Here is a 22,983-nt window from a genome sequence, read left to right on the forward strand (position 1 = left end):
CATCTAAAAAAATCCATAAACGAAATACAAACTCAAAGTAGAGAAACACGGACCTTTAAAAAAGATAGAGGCGGGATCCGATTTGTAGGACGAATGAGTACCCTCTGGTGACCGGTCACACCCCCGTGTGCTTTTTGTCGTAATCGGGAAAACAAAAAACGTAAAGATAAATCGAGTCTACGTTGGTATGGAACTAACAATTGTAAAGAAATAAAACGTCGTTGGTATACTTGAATGTTGAGTCGAAGGTCACAGCAATTAATGTATTGTTTTCACGTACAAGCTTTTGAATTCATTTAGCTCCAAAAGAATACAAAATGATGTCTGCTAACAATGGGGCACGAGTGATACCACCAGTCTGTTGGAAGACCTACATAGATGCTGTCTATCAAAAACTCAAGCACCTTTTAAATGTCAACTTCAGAGTGTGAGCAATCAGAATGATTTTTCACAAAATATTTTACTTCAATTTTCAATGTCATGGTAAGCATTTTTACGGGTTCCATTTTTTTTTAAAGAAACAACTGACGATGATATCAAAAACCCTAGATTTTAAATTTGACATGGGGTATTGTTGTATAACTTAAACATCACAAGTAATGACGTGTCCGGCAGGACTATAGTTGTAGGGTGAAGAATAACATACATGTAAACACGTTGAGGGATTATCTTTCATATGTTCAATATTAAGGTATTGTAGAGTTTGTTTGTAATTGAAGAGTTTGGATGCAATGGTAGATACACCAAAGAAATATAATTAATCAGCAAGAAGGACAAACAGTAAATTAATGGTAATTCAAGAAAATTTCAACTGTTATCTTAAAAAAAAAAGATGCGTACCTCTTCTATATATAAAAAATCATAAACATTCAGGCCTGCATCATATCACTGCGCATGCTTAAAGAAAATTTCCTCTATAGTAATTGTTTTAATTATCTACGAACAGTTTATCATGTAAGCAAAATAAAACATAAAATTGTGATATTTATATGACGTTTACTTCTGCATTACGATATATGTCTCGTAATACATTCACGTTTTATTGTAAAAATTGTTCTAAAAACAATCTAAACATGCAATGATAAAATTTAATGTACAAGAAACAACTGATATCAAGAGGTAAATAACTAAATCTTCATTTACTGACTAAGCCTTGTAGCGTCTACATCTGTAAAACACAATGACTTGCTTGCGGTGTTTTAATTTAGGAAACTTTATCATATGATCGGAATACTTGGTTTGTAAATCTATCAATATGAAAATATGTTATATGCACCTATTCATACACATAATTTTTGAGGCTCGAAAAAATTTTGAAATTTATATTGACAGGACTAGCTTTGAAGCCGGTGGACGAGAAAATCATATATCATGCACTGATTTAACTTTGTAAGCTTATCTATACAAACTTATTTAAACTAACACACTACTGGCTAATTGTTGTGAATTGATGTCATAGTCTCTTATTTTGATTTCATTATTATAAAGATTACATAGTGTTTGCTTTACTTTGTGGTAAAAAAGCTTTATCTAAAAAAAAACATTAGTAGATTACATCATTGTATAGATAAAACTTTTTTTCCAACAAAGCTTAAAAATAAAAACAAAAAGGGACGAGTGTAGTACACGTAATAATAAAGAAATAAGTAAAACTAATGCATGCAATTATCTAGAGAACAGTTACAAAATATGACTAAGGAATAATCCAGTTGAAAAAGGGGACCCAGGGTTTGGCATTTGATATTTTTGAGAAAAAAGCATTATATACAGAACTGATCTTATCAATTATCAAGACAGTTTGTATATTACTCTATTAAACAAATTGAAAACATGGTTTGTTTTTTTTTTCAGGTCAGCGTCTTTTACATGTAACGTTCTTTAGATTTCCTTAACCTTTATCAGTATCACTATTTATGCTTTTAACTCTTCATACGGAGTTTCTGGGTCACGTCGACCTAGTTCTGTGTAACTGTCCTCTACTACTGTGTTGTCTCCATTTGCGTTCGTGTAGTTCCCTTCTGCAACCGTAGCCTGTACATCATCGTAATCTTGGCTCATATTCTGCGCTTCAAGTTGGTCTGCAACCATATCGTGTACATCATCGTATTGCTGTGTCATATTCAAAGCTTCTTCAGGTTGGATGCTTTCATCGCCATGTTTACTGTTCTGATGAACAGAGTGATATCGTCTTTTATATATTACAACCAATGCCACGATTAGCCAGGTCAAACCCAGGAGAAAAGAAAGCAGAGCGATTGCAACGATATATGGTCTCGATGTCTCATCATCTAAAAATGCAAAACACATTTTAATGATTATTGTGATCTTCGATTAAAAACAATAATGATACCATTCACGTCTTCAGATGATTTTTATTATTTAAAATGGAACCTTTTTCTTTAAATTTTAGATGTACCTGTTGTTTTCAGATATATTTTTTTTAAAAAACCACGGTTTTCGAAATATATAACCTTGTATCGAAAATAAAAGTCCAATGACTTCATTCACGTTAAGACAAATAGTTCAACAATAAAACAGTTTGAAAGTACTCTGTTTGAAACTAGAGAACAGAAACCACTGTTTAAAAAAAGGGTACCCAATTAATATCGAAAATATACAAATGAATATTAAATTTTATGTTAATAGAAATTAAGTTTAATATACGTTCTGGCAAATTTTTTTTTTGTATTTTAGATATTTGATTAATATAAAGTCCCTGTATTTATACAGAATTGGGTGAGCGGTTGTTAACGGTAAAAAATAAGCGCTTGCAGGATGCAAACAGGGCGCCAACTGGGTGCAGAAGATGAACAATGAATTCATGGTTAATGAACGATGAACAATTAATCTGGAAAAACCTTTGAGTTATCACGCAACTCATACTCTCACAAGAATAGATATTTAATGGATATATGGCGAAAAAAGTTATGCATGAAAAAAATATCCGACAGTTTCGAGGCCCCCTTTGGCCGAGAACAGTCTGATAGTATTTCATACAGAAGTGTTTGATGCATACAGTGCTGCTATCGTGAAAGTTGACAAAACTATCCTATCCTATCCTATATCCTGTATCTTGCATCCTATCCTGCAAATAAGCTCTATCCTATCCTATCCTATCCCATACCTTCTAAATATAGGAATGCAAGTTAAATGAAACGAAATTTAAGAATTAAATGATTTTATCAATTAATGTAGTACTCAAAATGAATAATTAAATCTTAAAACCGAATATTCTTCGAGCAGGATAACTTTCTTACCTGTGCTACGGTAAAATTAAATCGTACGCGGGATGGACACAATAACGTAAATAAACAGGTAAGCGATTCGATTTTTGATTTTATTATATTTATGCATTAAAAACAGATAAATAACTTCGATGCACTTATTGCGGAACTGTTTAGTCACATATTTTTATCAAATTATTTTCTTTTCACATATAACTGAGCGTAATTATCAGTATTCGAGCGATTCGTTCGGCGATAAATGTAAACACGATCTGGAAATAAACAATTCCTTTAGGAAGTTTATATCGTTTAAAAAGTTAAACCACTCGGAGTTATTTTTAAAGTATAAATTCTTAAACATTTATAGCTAGCCAACATTTATTAATTCGATATGTTCAGGTTAATATCGGACAGAAATATGCGTCCCTGTTATTGGGCATCGAAGAAATTATATGAAGCGCGAAGCAATGTCTGTTTCTTGTATAGATGTTTATCTTTTAAAATGCCAAATTGGTCGTTTATAAATTCAAGCTTTTATTACTTTGCAGACTTTAAATGAAGTAAATACAGAAATCTATTTCTGACGTTGTCAAATGTTGCATCGAATTCTCGCAGTAACTCCGTACGTGTGTACGAATTGACAAATATGTAGCGCCGAAATTTTAGCGCGCATCAATGTTATGCACTGCGCTCTTGATATAATAATTATTCTTAAATGGTTTAACTTGTAAAACGTATTAAATTGACATTGAAAATACACTGTTAAGCCAATTTTCGTTTCGCAAATAACTCTGCAATTTATACTCGAATCTGATTGGCTACAGGATGCAGGATAGGATAGGATAGAACTTAACTTCAATATTTCTATCATGTATCGTGCATCGTGCATCCTATCCTATCCTTGTCAACTTTCAGGATAGCAGCACTGTATATCGTACTTAAAACACTGCTGTTGAATTTCATTGTGGATTTACTTGAGACAGTCCAATAGTGAAGGATTCCTGTATTGACACTACTGATAACAAAAGCTCGCTTATATCTGGACAGTCACAGGTAAAAATTTAGACTACTGAGACAAAGGATTAACAACACAGCAGTGTTTTAATGAAACTGATTGTATTCATTTGTTTTGTGGTTTTTTTTCTCTCCCTTTTTTCCTCATTTTACAAACTGTTGCAATAACAGTTGCTTTTGATGTAACGCATTATTGGTCAGGCAATGAAATAAAATTAAAACTAAAGTTGCATGTATCATATTGTTGAATGACCTGTTATAATGTAACGTGCTTTTTTGCTAATTTGATGATAATGCACTGAATTTAAAAAGACCTAAGATCACTTATTTTGAAGGGACCATAATTCAGGGAGCCTAGATCCTTTAACTGGCGTCGTACTGTTATACAAATAATGAACTATGTTGACGATGACGATAACCAACAACCATACCTAAATGTGTTTTATATAGATTATATCAAAATTTGTAATTTGATGCTACCTTCCGGGTTTATTGTTATTTCAGTGATTATTTCCCCTTTGTACGACAGTGTGTAGCTTCCAAAAAAAATCCGATCTTTGACAGGTAAAGAGCTTCTAATTGTGTGTCTGTATGCCACATCTCCTATGCAAATAGTTATCCTAGCAGACACTGGTTCATGTAGAGGGCCGATCCATGTGAAGTCAGATGCCTGTGGATGGGGGTTCGCAATGATTGGAACAGCAACATTTACTGTGGTGTCAAGTCCACTCTTTGACCCATATGTGGATTTGAAATTACCTCTGCTATCAAAGCTGGTGTTACCTGTAAATTGAAATTAATACCTATAATTTGAACTTCCCGTGTTAAGAGACCCTTTCTTTAAGTATGTAATGCTTATAAATGCTAATAGTTTTTAAAAAATCATGTTATTTTTGTGATGATATTAAGAATTCCTTTATTACAAATATATATTGATGTTTGCTATTTTAAAACACGCTTAACATTTCATTTAGTTTCTTTCAAGCATTTTGTACATAAACATGAATAAGAAACTAGTTTAAATTTTAAGAAGAGATCTCGTAAGATTCTTACAAGGAACGTTAATGCTAAACACTTTTTCTCTGTTATTGAATCCTGTGGATGTCCCTCTACATCTATACGTGTCTGTGTCGGTACACTGAGCCGTGTCTATGGTGTAGTTCAGCCACGCCCCCTGTCTCTCATCGAGTTCAGTGTCTGCCTGAACCCTACTGAGACGTAGTGTTGGGGTTGGGTTTCCATCCACGTGACACGATATTCTCAATGTCGCGTTTTCACTGACTTCAACATTAGAACTCGATACGTCATTGATATATATAGTAGAAATGTCTAGATCTGTAAACAAGATAAATATTTTGATTATGTGAACATGAAATGAATAGTATACATTTTGATTTTAATCTGAAAAAAGAGCTTTATTTTAAAAAAAACATAAAAAATATTGTACTGAAATTGCTTTTTCATCCGTTCATCTACTTTTTCTGGTTTTCTTCATTACATTACAATCCAAATTACTGATATTTTTTTTTTGCAAATGCTTTAATTTTACTGCGCAAGATAGGATAAAAAAAATTAAAAAGATGTAACAAAATGAACCTTTCCATAACTTTAACAAGATATACATGAACATATGAACATATTTAGTGAGAGTTATGCAGTCTTCGGAAAGTGTTTTTTTTTTCACTTTATTCCAGAAGCACACGGCGGTAATGTTTTTTTTCCCCAAAATATTTGTTTAAAACGGAAACAAAAAAAATAATCGCAGTATTTCTTTGATAAATCGATATTACTTATTATGTTTTGGGATTACCCTGTACCCTCACAACAAATCCATGAGGAACCTGATGTCTATTCTAAGGAACACCAGCAATGTCTAGGGCGTTGGAGAATAATAAGAGCAAATCTGCTTAAACATGTTGAACAAAAAATACTTGCATTGAACATCAAGTTGAATACTTTTTTGAAACATCTTATCTTTCCAGTGTGCTATGCATCGGAATAACTGCATATTTCTCTGCACTGCCTGTTGCATTAACGTCCTCATCTCTGAAAGAGCATCACTGAATCCATCGGGGTCTTTTACTTTCCACGATATATTACACGGTGGATTGCAATCCGCTGTACAAACAAAGGGACCAATAGTCTCCCCTTCCCTCACCGTTAGGTTGCCATTGACGTTCAATACAGGTTCTGGAGTGATTTTTATTCTGTCAGGTCCGTCTGTAAAGATGCATTTGGACGGATAAATGTATATCGTTTAGAAATAATGGGAATGTCTGTATTTTCCCCTTTCTCTAAGAATATTGATTTGAAAATATTTTATTTATCAATCTAATTTTTTTTAATGTTACAAAAACTGCACATGATGTGAAAATTGTAAACGTTATGCGTATTATATCAACTAGATTCATATTCAAGAAAGGTTAAAGCAGGATTATTTATTACATTACAGCTTACAGATTGTTAAAACAGTGAGGGTTTGGGTTTTTGATATGGATCATTAAAATACCAAGTTTACCCGAGAGACTGCTTGTTAGATACAATGTTGCAGTTTCTATGACCTCAAATTGAAAATTTCACTGCGGTTTATATTATCGATCAAGCAACTGACATACATGTGTCTAATAGTCGCGTTTCGAGTTCATCCGGAACGTCCGTTTTTATTTGCTTTTTATCGCACCGATCACGTGATTTACAGAAAATGTTCAGCAGGCGTACTTCCGGTAAAAGTTGTTTACAATAGTTACCAAATGTCGTCTGGAACAAAATCCTATTTTTGTGTTGCGGAGGGATGTAATTCTGATGAGAGAAAAAGAGGAAGATATGGTTACATGAAAGATGTAAAATTTTACCCCTTTCCAACCGAGACAAAAAGCGTCTGCACTAAGAAAACGCTGGCTGGACCTCTTGAGAAGAGAAAATTACGAGCCAAAGAGAAACCACAGAGTATGCTCTCTTCATTTTAAGGAAGACAGACCAACAGAAAATTATCCATACCCAGAGCTCTTTCCATATAATAATTTTAAGGAAAGTCTGAAGGTTTGTTTTGGTTTTGATTGCTAAAATATCCAAACGTTGGTATCATGATTCATCAATTTCATGGATGTATATCGAGTGTCTTGTGTTAATATCAAGATATATAGTCTAAAAACCTGCATCAAATTAGATGGAAAATGCTAATTATTTATGATATATTGGAGGATTAAACACAAAATTGAGAACTGTTTGAGCTTTGAACATTTTAATAAGGTGCTGAGTATTTACAATTTAGAGACACACATGCTAGTCTTGATTGCTTATAATTTGTTATATTAGGATGCGTTCAACAACTTCAATTTCTAAGAGGGAACAGTGTATGGTAAAATACACTCAGTTTGATATCTCAGTTCCTCCACCAGTGGATTCCCTGGCTGCCAGTGAAAGTGTACTTGTATGTAAGATTATTTGCTGATATAAATAAGGTAGCAAAACTTGTGCACAAATATTTTTCATTGTAGATCAATGAAAATACTAGTATTTCTGATTATTTGAAATGTACTTTTGAAAGCATGATTTCATTTATTTTTTTCATTTAAGTATTATTATTTTTCAGCAATCACAGATTAATAATGATAATTCATTGTTTGTTGCTGGAGTCAGTGGAGAATTGAATGGAAGTTGGCCAGTTAATCAAGAAATTGAAGTGACTGATCGTGAGTGTCCAACAGTTGGATCTCTTTCTGTCACAGGTGAAAATTTTGATTTGAAAAAAAAACATTTTTTTTTTTAGATTCTGGCTTTTTAAATAGAGGTAAGCTTATTACACAAAAACTTACATTGAAAATATACTGTAGGTACTCATGTAGAAATGGACCACTGTTACATCAGTGGCAGCTTTTGCAGTAATGACATGTCAACTAGAGATATAGGAATCCAAACAACGCTCACTACTGCAGATATCAAGGTTCTGGAGGAGAAATCAACCAAACCTGAGGATCCTGAGAAACTCATGAGAGAACTTTTTGTCAACAAAGTTGTCAAAGATGACAAAAATGTACAAATGTATACTGGACTACCATCGAAGACAATCCTAAATAGTGTATATGGTATGGACTTGTGCACAATAAATTCAGTGATATTAAAATGTTAATACTTATTTTATTTTTATTTTTACAACATGAAAAAAAAGTTGATCGTAGTTTATTATTTAATATATCACAAAACTTAATCATAATCTAATGTTCTATAATAAGGTAACATTTTCTTATAAATAATTTTCCTCTCTATTAAGATATCTTGGAAAAGGCTTCACCAACATTGAAGTATTTGTCAGGACAAGGGAGTGCTGCAAAGAAAAAAATATCAGAAAGACAGTCTAAATGTAAAGTCAGGCCAAAAAAAGAAGCTCAGCAGGTTTCAGGAGTTTGTTTTAACTCTAGTCAGATTGCGACTAACTTTGACTACAATTGTCATGGCAGATTTATTTGGCGTATCCACCTCCAGAGTTTCTCAAGTCCTCACCACCTGGATCAATTTCATGTTTACAATCTTCAAACCTTTATTAAAATGGCCTTCCAGAAATGTATTGAAAAATTTCAAGCCTTCATCTTTCAGAGCTAAGTTTCCAAAAGTAAATTGTATTATTGACTGTACTGAATTTTTCATTAAGAAACCAAGAAATCCAACTGCTCAGTCTCAGACATTAAGCTCCTATAAACAACATAGTACTTATAAAGCATTGGTTGGTGTGTCACCTTCTGGTGCATTTTCATTTATATCAAATTTGTAGGGAGGCAATGTTTCTGATAGGTACATCACTAAGGAAAGTGGATTCCTGGACAACATACAACCTGGAGATGAGATAATGGCAGACAGGGGGTTTTTGATAAGGGATCTTTTGCTTCATTGCAGAGCTAAACTTATAATACCCCCATTCACAAGGAAGTGTTCCTGGGGTAAAGGTAAATATCTGTCCGCCTCTGAAATTCTAAAAACAAGGAACATTGCAAAATTCCGCATTCATGTAGAGAGGGCTATAGGAAGATTAAAAACATATCATATGTTGTCTAATACCATGCCAACAAATTTAAAAACCCTTGCTGATCAAATGCTTGTCATATGTGCATTTCTTTGTAATCTTCAAAAGCCTTTGGTTAAAAAGTAAGGAATTGATGTTCCATAGTGGAATGTTTTACTTTACTTATAGATGACATCTGTGTTCAGAAATATTTTTTATTGTGTTCACTTCTTATATAAAATACTGGTACATGTAATAGAACTTCAATGTAACAAGTAACATAAATATCTTGAATGATAATCAAATAAAATCGAAGAAAATTGTACATGTCTCATTCTTACAAGAGTTGAAAACTTATGTGCAAGACATTAAAAACACATTCCTGCTGAGATATAATTATTTTTACAATTTTCTTAGTGCTCTAAAGAGGTATTTCTCAAAAAACATCTGAGATTTTTCAACAATTCTCTGAAAGACGAGTTCATCAAAAAATATACGATCAACAATAAAGCCCTTTTTTGTGTAAAATACAAAATCACACCACTGTTTTTGGCACACACCTAGCTGGCCTTGAATTTGTACATACCATGGAGAATCAAATTTCAGTCTTATATTTTTATTTTCATCTAAGACAACATGATAATGGTCATCAATACAAACATCTTTGGGCATTTTATTTTGATACAAGAAGGAACATTTTATCTCAAGTAATCCTTCACCACAACACTTGCACTTAATAACACCATCTGGGGAAGCCCTTAAAAATGGATAATCTGAGTCTACATATAAACCACATAACTTAATCTCTGCGTGTTTGTGCTGCTTTTTATAATTATCAAAATATAGCTGTCTAGCAACTGGTTAATGTAGCTTGCCAAATGCCATAGAAGGTACAGATGCTTTAGAAGTTTTCCTCATAATCATTTTTGAAATATAATTCTCTTCATTTTCAGTAAATCTAAAATGTAAAACTGATGAAAAATGTGATGCAGTAATTCTACCAATTCTTTGTTCATACCATTCTTGATTTTCATCCTGCCCTTTAGTTTGATCTTCAATTTCAGTAATTATTTTCTTATCAAAAATATTCTTCAATTTTTCAGTTACAGAAAAAATGTCATAAGGGGGGGGGGGGTGTAGCATAATCTTGCAGGCATCTGACATTGATGGAAGTACAACATTATCATCATCATCATCACTTACAAAAAACTCATCATACAATGTCTGTAACAGAAGCGCTCCTGTACCTTTACATAATTCATAGAAGTCCCTCTCATGGTTGGCCATGGGACCTTGAATGAGAACGATCGGGTTGTATGAGTCAGTAGTTGCGGATGTTGGTTGGGGATGCGTCTGGTCCACCCTCATACCAATGTCCGAGATCTTCTGGGGATTGGATTTCTTCCTAGGTTTATCCCAGATACACTGCATGTCGGTGCCTACTTCTGTTCCTCTGTCTCTGTGTTTCTCACATAAACTTGATTGGGAGAATATAAAAGCAACACAGTGTTTGCAAGTTCCATTGTCCCTGAAAAAAAAAATATATAAGAATTAAATAATTTTTCATTTGTAAATTATTACTAAATACATGCAATATGAACTTGAATTATTCAATAATAAGAATGTGACTACAAATTCCTCTCTATACTGTATCAGTTTTGAGAGATTATACTTTCATGGAAACAGAGAATACCATGAATGAAATGCAGGGTTGTCCCTTTACAATTGAAATGGCAGGGAACATTTAAAAAAAGTAGAAAGGGTGTCTGGGGCTCCTCACCTAGCAGGCGGGTGAATGGGAATACCAGAATAATTGGGGTATTATGTCAGTATAGGGAAGGAAATTCCATGGGTCTTAGAGACAACCCTGTAACATAAGGTTACCTCAATCTGGAATATACTTACGCCACACAAGTGCATCCTCCTGACAACATTTCCCCAGTTGTCTTGTTTGCCAAGATCCAGACATCATAAGGCTGGGCATTTTGTCTGGTCTTAGGCATGCAGGTTGCCCTCAAGTATATATAGTCCTGATGGAGATGATAGGCAGCCTTGACATCATCAATATGGCAAGCCATGTGTAAGCGATACCCATTATCCTGCTTATAAAGTCTTAGTCGTTCGTGAGTCCACCCACACCATCTCATTAAGTATACCAGAACATCACATGATTCAAAGTCTGGTACACTGGCCAAATCCTTACTCCTGCAAAAGTAGTATACACTATATAGATAGTATTTAAATTTCCAATGCTATGAAAATGCTCAGTTCACTTTGTGAAAACTAAAGTGGGTTTAAGTGTGTGTTAACCCCATATTGTTTAGTTTGATGTATAAATACTAAAAAGCTTTGTCAACATGGTCAATAAAAACAATTTTATAAAAAGTGTGAAAATGAAAGTCTTACCACTCGGTCACGGCATTTACAGGGTCTAAAATAATTTTGTCGTTCCCCACTGCCACCGTCCTGCGCCTTGCATCAAACACAGAGTACTCTTCTTCGTCATTTGCAGATTTCAAAACCTAAAATGTATGATAGGTACTATTATTTTCGTCGCTCTGACTACGAATGTCAAAATTAGCTTTTAATCAGGCTTCAGTGAACGAACGATTACCTCAATTCGAAGTTCCTCTGCAAGCTCACACAAGCGCACAAGGTCTATTTTCTTGCCTATACTGCAACTTATGCCTCTATCTTGCAGATACTTCTTTAGATCTGGTACCTGAAACCCGTAAAAATGAATTCGTTCTGTCATAGTTATGAGACGCCGTAAAACCGGAAGTTTACTTGCTGAACATTTTTGACCTGGCGTGATTAAACAACGAATAAAAACGTTGTTCCGGATGAACACGAAACGCGGCAATTATGAATGGAAATATTGCCATGAATGTGGGATGTTTATTTAAATAACGTCTGTAGCTGGTCTTTAATATAAAGCACGAAAGTATGAAAAAAGCTATAGTTGACTAAAACAACTACTTAAAAAATCTCAGACATACTTACACAGTGGGTTGATATGTACTGTATCACTCCTATCTGACTCAATGTCTGTTTCTGTCGCTGTACACGAGTATTGGTTGTACTTAAGATTTCTTGTTACATATAATCTCAAGTTCTCTCTGGTTTCTCTATCTATTTTAGTTTCGTTGACAAACCAGGTGTAAGACAAGGTGACGAGCCTGGAGTAGTAGTCTGGGGCTAAGGTTGATTGACTGGAACACGTCAGTGGTATGGTATTATTGACCTCAACGTCAAGGTCTCCTGTGATTCTAGGCCTCGAAGGTTTGTCTAAAATTGGTATAAAAATTCAGATATATACGTAAAGCAAAACATTGTCTAGTTATTGACCTCAACATTGAGGCTTTTCTTTTAATGCTCTGATTTGATAGCTTGCCATAAATTAGAACGAAGAATGTAAAAGATATAAGATCATTTTATGCAAAAATAATACGGCATAAAAATTGGTGACATTTTAATCTTAGAATAAGAATAACAAAATTATTCTCTTAATCTAATATTCTCTATTCAAAAGAATGAACATATTTATTGGGGGAAATGAAATGAATTAAAATATCATTGGTTATATGATTTTTTTTTCTTATATATTTCCATCCTATATTTTTACTTTATTTCAATATTTTAGCGTATTTAAAAGACTATACACTATAAAGACACTTATTATAAATGAACCTTAACGCATTGCTAATTGCATCTTTTGAGTCAAGTAACGACTTTTAAATTCATAATTGTTATTCATGGAGGCTGGAGGGTCATCAAATTGCCCATTAAATGAAATTTTGACATGATTTGTAAGGCTACAAACGCTCATTTTCTATTGAAAAGTCAGAAAAATTAAAAACGAAGAATTAAATTAGAGTATTCTCTATATCTTTATATAGAGTTCTTCTTCTAAAGAAAACAATTAAGTTTTAAAATAATCACGAACATCCAACCCCCCCTCAATACCATGTTAAATACTACAGATTAGCTTATAATTATTCAGGTAATATGATTTTTATTTATTATTTTTTTTTTTTTGTGGAATATCAGTTTATGCCTCTAATATTAACATTAATAATATCGTTTTAATTCTTTTACTAAAAATATATCCTTTCTCTAGTTTCCATGAATATGCATATATTATTATTATTAAATTTAAAAGAATCAATAGATTTTTTAATTTAATGTGACCTTATTTTACCGTATTTAATTCTTCGCGGGTAAGATAAGGCAACTCTCAGCGATCAAATTCCTATGATCGATATGACGTCACAATAAGCAGCATGATGTCATATTTTACTCAGAAACATGTCGATTTTAACTTTATCTCTGGTTTTAAATATAAAAACTACAGACATAAAATATCACTAGAAACTCTTCGAACTGAATATATCTTCGATTTCTCTCTATTACGTATAATTATCATTGATGACATCACAAGCATGTCTAATAGAGAAGATCATGTCGGGAGATAAATCATCGGAATGCAGTGTAAACAATGCCGAAATAAGACTTACTTAATACAGATACCTAAGATTTAGATGAGTGTTAGTTAGGATATAATCAGGATAATACAGGCATGGATATTTTGTTTAATCAGCGAGTGTTATAAGGTAAGCCGATCGACATTTATATGGCTTGACCAGCCTTTCCTCTGTCCGTGTGTACAAAAAAGGCAAAAGTGTAACACTACCCCGGATATCATGAAAGATGACTTTGATAAATGTCAACGGTATATGACCTAAACTACTTGGAAAGTGCTGCTAGAATCCTGTGCTTCGTTGTTTAAAATGAAAAATACGTAGTATTTACAATGAAATTATAAAAGTTGAGAGGGTTTCCGATAAATAATTACAATATTTATTTTATGCGATTAACAATAGCATTCTAGCAGTAATACTAATAAACATGAACTAATTGCTGATCGAATTATTGTAACAAACATACAAATGAACGTCGGGGTAGTGTTACACTTTTTGATTTTTTGTTAAGGTAAAAAAGTGATCTTTTTTTAATTATCACGTGATACCATGGCACGGCGGCCTCAAAGATCGAGTCGATTCCGAAGTAGAAAAATAATATCTTGGTGAACACATTCCCTTGATATTAATATTCCGCACTGTTTTTCTAAAAAAAAAAAAAATATTAAATTGATCATAATTTTGACGGTCATTAAACTCGGAGTTGCCTTAACCTACCCGCGTTTCAAATTCATAATTGATGTCACATAACGCACCAATGTCTGAATCAAAAATATGTCTATCATTTTTTTCTTTGCCACATTAAACATTAGAGTTAATTTGAAGATACGTGGTAATGAATGGAAAAATTATACGTATTATATTATATTTGACTTGGTTTTGACTACGAATTCTTCTACCACGTAAATATTTCTCCTTACAACAGGGAATTATGACATATGTACATTTATTTTTGCATTATTGACTTGACAGGCTGTTGAATGTTGCATACACACTTGATTTTGACCACTAACTCTTCTACCTTGCAAATCTTTCTCCTTACAACAAGGCTGGGAATTATGACATTTGTACATTTATTTTTGCGCATTATTGACATGACTGGCTGTTAAATGTTGCATACACACCAGATTTTTTACCAAATCGCTAACATAACCTATGAACGCCAAAGCTATTTTTTCTAACAGTTGCATTAATGCATAACAAAGAGACAACTCACTGTGTACAATCAGTACGACACCTCCACCTGACCATGCAGCTCCAGCCCACGATCCACCATTGTAATATCCAGCGTCATCCAGAGTTATGTCTCTTATCTCAAACATGATGTTAGTGGAAGTAAACGGTCTGGTGAGGTATGTGTACTTTGTCGACTGATTATTTCCTCCATATCTTACACCACTGCTTCTAACACTGAATATAGTTCTGTTTTCTTTATACGTGTGGAAGACATTATATTGTCCGGCTGTTGGAAAGAACAGCGCTGTCCATGATAGATTCACCGTGTCTCCTACCTTGGTTTTGATTTTCACGACTTCAATAAGAACGTTTATAAAATACCATTACTTTTAACAATAATAAAAATTGACAAATTGTCCTACCTATCAATATAATATTAGCAATTGCTGAAAAAATTATTGCGGAAATGTTTTGTTTTTTGTTTTATTTTTTTAATTCATGATAAAATTATACTGAAATCATTATAACTTCTTAAGGACTTTTTGGGGTCTTTTCTAAGTAATACAAGATATGTACGAATTAATACATATTAATTAAAAATAGTATGAAACAGATATCATATTACAATTGAAATTGTATCTAAAAACCTAAAAGTATACTTAACACAATATTACACTAATTTCGGGTACTAGTATCTGTTTTGACATAAATAGAGCGCTTACAAGATGATACTAATACTATCAGAAATAACCCCAATGTCTACTCACGTTGTAAGAGTACATGTATAACTTAGGTTGATAAAAAATGACAATAACAAACTGTCATCCATCTCAAAAAACACATAAAACGAAATATTAATTCAAAGCAGAGCAACACAGACCTCTAAAAAGATAGGCCTAGGAGGAGTGAGCATTTCTCTGCTGACCGGTCGCACCCACCATGTGCTCCTGGTCACAATTTGGCATGTGATAATCGAGGTAAATGTCAACGCGGCTATGTTAAGGCTGTCCGAAGCTAAATACATATCGAAAAATGATACTATTTTAATTATCGAAAAATGCTTTAACCGAGTGAGTTTCTTTAAACTTTTATTACATAAGTTAACAGTGGCATCCAACACTATATCTGATGTATTTTTGTGACGTCATATATTTTTCTTAAGCACGTGACGGGTGTATTTTAACACGGTAAATAATCTATAAAAATCGCATCGGCACAAGTGAATACTGACATTAAATCAAAAATATTTTTATGAGAAATCCTTCGATAAGTAATGTATTTTGCAGTTCTTGCTGGGGGTTCATATAAATATTTCGTTTATTTGAAATATTGTCAAAACATTTCGCACCGCCATCGAAATTAGGCATATTTTTACCTTTTAGGCTCGATTTACACACAATCGGGTCAATCGGTAGGTTTCCCCCAGCAAGATTCACAGTGGTACTTATTTTCTCTCCCGATTTCACGTAAAATATACTAAGATTGTTTTTATCTTTCATTTGTGGCAAGCCGTTTTTTATATGCACATACATATCACCATTCATTAGATTACACGTAGCAGGGGGAGTCTCAAAACCATTAGTTTATGAATAGTTATTTACCTATTACGAAGCTTTAAAACTGTTGATTTTTTTATACTCCATATCGGTGATATTGAATTTAGTATCACTACTGAGTATTTACAACAGTGTCTATGTAAAGGAATGAAGCGGTTTTATTATGCACAATGAATATCACTTATTACGTTACGATACATTCCCTAAGAACGATCGAAAGGAATGCAGATCGTGACGTCAAAGTTAACTATGACGTCATATCTTATGAAGTACAGACAAGTGACTTTCTACATAGCGCTGTGAAATTAATCGGGCAGCCTTAACATAGCCGCGAAAAGCGAGTTCATTTCTTATAATTCAATTTTCCGTAATTCACAGTACAAATTGAGTGTATTTTACTTTTAAAAATGATTTTAATATAATGACGGCGGAATCAATTCATATTCACAATGGATTTTTTTATTCAAATTTTTAGATAACGGTAATCAGTTAATGACAAGTGAAAATAATTTAAAAGGTTACATTATCATCGACTTTCTTATTTCACTGGGGGCGTTTTGAAATGTTAAAACAAATTCCTCAGATATGATAGAAAGTAATTGGAATTTTCTGGTGTGTGGTACCAAAACTGATATTTTTAAAATTCTGCAATAGATTGTTTACTCTAATTCAATTGTAATATTAAGAATTCAATTAGCTTACCGATGAACAAATAACATGTAGATCGACTTAAATGTTTTAAGGGGTTGTGTCAAAGTTCACTGCATGGTTCATTTTTCTTCAGAAATATCATTGAAAAAAGATATAAGTAATTATTGCCTGACGTTATATTAACTGATATATAAATAAATTTCGTTAGGTTAAATCACAAATGCAATATTTCCAGATAATGACACTTTAAACTACCTTTTGGCGTTTTAGGATTTATAAACATTGGAAATATAACGGACTTGTCGCCAACAAAGAAAATTCAGACAATTTTTTGTCTTCAATTTTCTCCATTTAAAATAATTCGGCATCACAATTTCTGTTTAATAGAATGAAAACTTTATCATTTTTCTCTCATTCTGATGTATGTATTTACGACACTCTTATTCATAGCATATGCGCGGGTTTCTGTGCAGAGGTGCAAAATCTTGAATTGGGTCCGTCGTCCGTAATGCGGGTAGGTTAAGGCAACTCCGAGTTTGATTACCGTCGATATTATGACTAAATTAAAAATTGCTGTTTTTTATGAAGACAGTGCTGGATTTTAATATCAAGTGAATGTGTTCGCCAAGATAGTATTTTTCTACATCGGAATCGAGCTTTTGCAGCTGCAATGTCATGGTACCACGTGATAATTAAAAAATAGATCTCATGTTTACCTTTATAAAAAATCAAAAATTGTGAAACTACCCCAAAGTTTTTTTGTATTTTTTTTGTATTTATGATACAATATTTCGATCGGCAATCAGTTTATTTTTATTAGTATTACTGCTAGAATCCTATTGCTAATCGCATAAAATAAATATTGTCATTATTTTTCGGAAACCCCATCAAGTTTTAAAATTTAATTGAAGACACTACGTATTTTCCTTTACAACGACGAAGAACAAGATTCTAGCAGCACACAAGTATGTTAGGATTGTTCTTTTGATATTTTCCAAATTCAACTTTCATAATATTCGGGGTAGTGTTAAACTTTTACCTTTTTTGTACACATTGATCGAGGAAAGGCCAGTCAAGCTATAAATCTCCTTACCTTATAACACTCGCTAATAAAACAAAATATCCATGCCCGTATTTTCTAAAATTTTTTCTAACTGACATTCATCTAAATATTGGGTATCTGTAATAAATAAGTCTTATTTCGGCATTGTTTAACTACATTCCAATGATTTGTCTCCCTTCTGACCTTCTCTACTAAATATGCATGTGACATCATCAGTGATTACTATACGTAATACAGATAATTTGAAGATATATTCAGTAAGAAGTGTTTCTAGTGACATTTTACGCCCGAAGTTTTTATAATTTAAACAAGAGGTAAATTGACATTTTTTTAAATTAAAATATAACTTCATGCTGCGTATTGTGACGTCATATCGATTAGAGGAATTTTTACTCGATTGATCGCTGAGAGTTGCCTTATCATACCCGCGAAATTTAAATTTTCGTTTAAAATTCATACGTAACGTCAAGCCTTGACATTGTTGCATTTCGACGTGTCTTATGACGTGCAAACAACATGATTAAAAAATCGCATTTCAATTCTTATTTTAATCTACTGCTGCATTGCCTTGGGTAAAATTATCATAAATTTAAAAGTTACATGGCCATCATACTGAATTGCATATTTACATTATCCGATATTAATACTTGCATTAGCATTAAATGCCTTTCTGATACTGATATCTCAAATAAAAAGTAATTGACCTACTTTAGAAAAAAAAAATTAAAGTTTATCCTAAAAAATAGCATGATCAATAAAAATTGTACAATCAAGTTGGCGAAAAAAATAAGCAATTTAAAGCAAAAATTATAATTCAAAAATTTAAAATGTGAACAATAGACCCCGGTGGAACACTGGATCCACTGTTACTTGTGGATTCAGTGGTTACAGCCGGATATTTTAACCACTGAACTAAGACGTTTTGTTTTTAAAGTACAAATGTAGACGTATTTAGTCTGTTTACATAAATTAAGGTGGCTCACTACACATTTAAATATTACCTCAAATCAGCATCAAATTAATCTTAAGAGAAAGCATGATGATTAAATATTGTACAGGTCAAGTTGGCAAAAAAATGCAATTTAAAGTAAAAATTATACATGTAATTAAAAACTTTAAAATGTGAACGATAGACCCCGCAGGATTATAACACTAGATCCACTGTTACTTGTGGATTCAATGGTTTAAGCCGGATATTTTGACTACTGAGCTAGGATGTTATCAAACCTATTTATTTGATAAAGATGAATTATCAATACACACTGTAGATTTGTGTATTAGAATGTACAAGTCTTTATTTAGTAACCTACATCAAGACAGTATAAACTTTTTAATTTTAATATCTTAAAATATATTCTGTCTGCCCTAGTTTGTCAAGAACATTTATTTGAATTTGAAAGCTCGATAAATATTAACACTCCAGTTATCTATGTCATTGACAATGAGCACACGGCGTTTGCGACCGGTTGACAGGGGATGTTTACTCCTCCCAAACACCTGGTCCAATTTCGTTACTGTTAGAGGTCCGTGCTGCTCTGCATTAAATTCAAACTTTGCTTTATGCATTTCTGAAATGGTCGCCGGTTTCTTATTGTGTTTTTTTATTGTATAACAATTTGAATTTATATGCACAAAGAAGAAGTAATTCTAAAAAAGGGTACTAAGAAGTCAATGATTTATAAACATAATGTTTTGTTTACTTGAAAATATTTGTGTGATAAAATATAGAACCTATATATGACATTGCTTTGCTAACTGTCGATTTAATATACTGGCATTAAATGTCATCGAATTATACTTCAAGACTTTATATGATAATTGCAAAAAAATGAAATAGTACCATTGTACGTCTCTTTGTTGTCAACAACTGATCCAGGTGTTCTCACGTTGATAGTAATAGAGTCATACAATAATGCATCCCTCACAGTGTACTGTGTATCAGACACACGGGTCCATGGATCCTTTGTTGTGTCCCTGGTCAGTTGAACGTCGTAGAAGGAATAGTTTGAGGTGGTCCACGCAAAAATTACATTTCCATACATAAATTTAGTTGATAAATATAAATTTTGACCTACAAGACCAAAATACTGCAACATTTTTATATAAACTTAATCTTTTATTTGGTGTGACCATATTTTTTTTGTGTATTTATAACATACGGATGCATATTGCTAAGACACAAGTTCTAACAACTTGTGAGGTCTTCACCATAATTATTTAAACACAAAACGAACACAGACATAGGTAAAATTGGTTGTAGTGGGTTACTTGGTAGCACAAATTTTAAACATCTTTTTAGATATATGTTATCCCATGTTTCTAGTGTTCACGTCTTTGTTTAAAACTATTTACTGTTTAATTTATATGGATACCTTGTCATCATGATCGTGATAAAAAAACACATTGTCAAGTAATTTGCATAAACTTTACTTGATGTATCAATATGTAAAGAATATCCATATATTTCACTTACCTTGTACGAGAAAAATAAGTCCACAGTTAATGATATGCAAAGCTAATAAAAAAGGCATGCTCAAACAAGAAGGGATACTAAGCTCAAAATCCGAATTAAGTGTAACAAGTCTATTGCAAAGAACCTTGGTTAAATAGTACACTGAAATAAATATAACTTCCTTTTATCTCATAACTGAACGCCTATTTATAAGAAAGTTTCGATAGAAATACAACCGTTTTGTGTCACACTTGAAGAGTTAAGGACCTGCTTCCTGTGATTCACAAGGAGAGAACACTGCACATTCCCAGTGTGTAATCGATGCAAGCAACACCTTTTCTATCAATGTCTATCCAAATATACTTTTTAATTCCCATTTTTTATTGTTTATTTATTTTCAGATTAATTTTAATGTAGCAAATAAAACAAATTGTGCTAGAACTGAGCTCTTTTATTTTGTCGTATATCTAATAATAAATGTTTGCCCTTTTAATCCTCTTACCCTAGTTAACATTGCAATTATTTAATGCTTGTGTGATATATAGAACACAAAGACGTAATGAATTACAGCTTTGTTCACATCCTATGATTATGCAGTTCCTAAACACACGAATAAAACAAAATAGATAACAATAACAGCGTACTATTACAACATAAATTTGGAAAATGCGATTTTTTAATCATGATACTAAAAGATTAAGAGGCATTTCCAAATTAGTTTACTTTTTAAATATTATGATAAGTATGCTTATGCACAGATATCTGCATCTGTGAAAAATACTTCTATGAATGATTTATATTACAAACATAAAATGTGATTACATATTAAGTCAATGATGTGTTTTGACAAACAATTACCTCATTAGTCATTTCATTTGTCCTACTCTTATTTATAAGTGGTACCTGTTAAAAAAAATGCTAAACCTCACGTATACATAATAAAATTACACACTGCACAAAAAAAGGAATACACTGTTATCGAAGTCAGGGGAATCGCTCTAACCAACTTAAACATGCACGATTTATCTTTCTTGTACAATAGAATATTAAATCATACATTATATAGGGCCGACGTGATTTGTTGTAAACATTTAGCTGATGCTAATGCCGCCTTTATATATCATATAGTATCTAAAGACATACTCTACGCAAAAATACATATTTTGAACAAAATTATTCAAACTTTAGTAAAAAAAACTCACTATTATTTATGATATTATATATATCAATTTTTTTTTATGTGTCAAATCAAATAATAACTATACTTTTATCAAAACAAGAAAAATGACCCCGGCCAGAATAATATACAATATTAATATTTTTTCTAAACTAGAATATTGCAATATTAATTTCACTAAATTGTAGAAATAAGCTAGTTTTTCGGTTAGAGTCATCCACAGGATAAACGAATTATAAAATCAAAATGTATTATTATCACTCATAATCATAATTATATGACAAGTGGTGGCAGATCGATGCCACCATAGAAATCAACCGGGATGCCTTAACATACCCGCGTTCTGAAATACGTTGCAAATCCAATGAATCGTAGTCTGTTGACCGGCGGCTAAAAAGATCGCAGTCTATTAACTGGCCGCTAAAAAGATCGCAGTTTATTGACCGACAGTTCAATAGAACAGTTTCAATAGCTAAGCAGAACTACATACATATACAAAATAGACACAAATATTGAATTTGTAATATAAAAAAAAGTTCCCTTTGATTATGTAATAAAATATAATGTTTATCTTTTAAGACATAAGGAAATCATATAAATTCGTTTTGATCTAGTGCATCGAACCGACAGTTCAATCAAAATTTTCCTTTTTACAGCTAAGTATAAAAATTAATGGTTACATTTAATATATCAGTCCAAAATTCTTGCAAATCATTTCTTTAATTAACCCAAAAATTATTGAGGTATATTATTAAGGAATAGACATTGTTTTAAAATCTTTGAGTGCGGCTGATATAGGATTTTTTTTAAGTGGCAAAGAGAGAAACAAATGTCTTTTTAAGCGCTGTAAGAGGAATTAATAGTGCCATCCTTGCTATCCACATAAACTTTTATTATAATGTCTGTTTTCAATCAATATCTCACGTTTTTGTAATGACATACACATGTTAGTAAAGGTTATGGAGGGCGTATGTACTACGAATAACAAACAATTATACATTTGTTAAATTTCAAAGCATGTGAAATTCAACAATTTTCGTAATCTTACCATCCACATACATTTGTAAACATGTCTGTTTCATGATGATAATTCCGTGTTTCTACTCAAACTTGTGCGCAATGTATTGTATTTGAGGTTTTCCATGTTTGCTCTGCTTTGGAATAATGATTGAATACCATAATGTTTACAGATT

General features: G+C 32.4%; 2 protein-coding genes, 1 long non-coding RNA gene and 1 pseudogene across 3 annotated transcripts; 2 read left to right on the top strand and 2 right to left on the bottom strand.

The window, feature by feature from the left end:
* Positions 1 to 743: 743 nt before the first annotated feature.
* LOC128170417 (uncharacterized) lies at positions 744 to 20,775 on the bottom strand. Its single transcript, XM_052836188.1, has 8 exons — positions 20,635 to 20,775; positions 20,002 to 20,232; positions 14,932 to 15,246; positions 12,238 to 12,522; positions 6,174 to 6,458; positions 5,292 to 5,573; positions 4,719 to 5,021; positions 744 to 2,288 (listed from the first exon to the last, which is right to left on the bottom strand). The coding sequence occupies exons 1-8, from the start codon at positions 20,690 to 20,692 to the stop codon at positions 1,912 to 1,914; spliced, it is 2,136 nt and encodes a 711-aa protein (XP_052692148.1). The 5' UTR covers positions 20,693 to 20,775; the 3' UTR covers positions 744 to 1,911.
* On the top strand, positions 4,139 to 15,029 carry LOC128170420 (uncharacterized). Its single transcript, XR_008241831.1, has 3 exons — positions 4,139 to 4,277; positions 12,376 to 12,516; positions 14,900 to 15,029. It is a non-coding gene; the product is annotated as an uncharacterized LOC128170420 (long non-coding RNA).
* Positions 6,736 to 8,264, top strand: LOC128170419 (uncharacterized; annotated as a pseudogene).
* Positions 9,308 to 12,074, bottom strand: LOC128170418 (uncharacterized). The gene is made up of 4 exons (XM_052836189.1): positions 11,849 to 12,074; positions 11,641 to 11,756; positions 11,140 to 11,439; positions 9,308 to 10,762 (listed from the first exon to the last, which is right to left on the bottom strand). Exons 1-4 carry the CDS (start codon positions 11,987 to 11,989, stop codon positions 10,096 to 10,098), a joined length of 1,224 nt encoding a protein of 407 aa, XP_052692149.1. The 5' UTR covers positions 11,990 to 12,074; the 3' UTR covers positions 9,308 to 10,095.
* Positions 20,776 to 22,983: the final 2,208 nt, after the last annotated feature.

Source organism: Crassostrea angulata, chromosome 2, assembly GCF_025612915.1.
Source record: "Crassostrea angulata isolate pt1a10 chromosome 2, ASM2561291v2, whole genome shotgun sequence".
Lineage (NCBI taxonomy): Eukaryota > Metazoa > Mollusca > Bivalvia > Ostreida > Ostreidae > Magallana > Magallana angulata.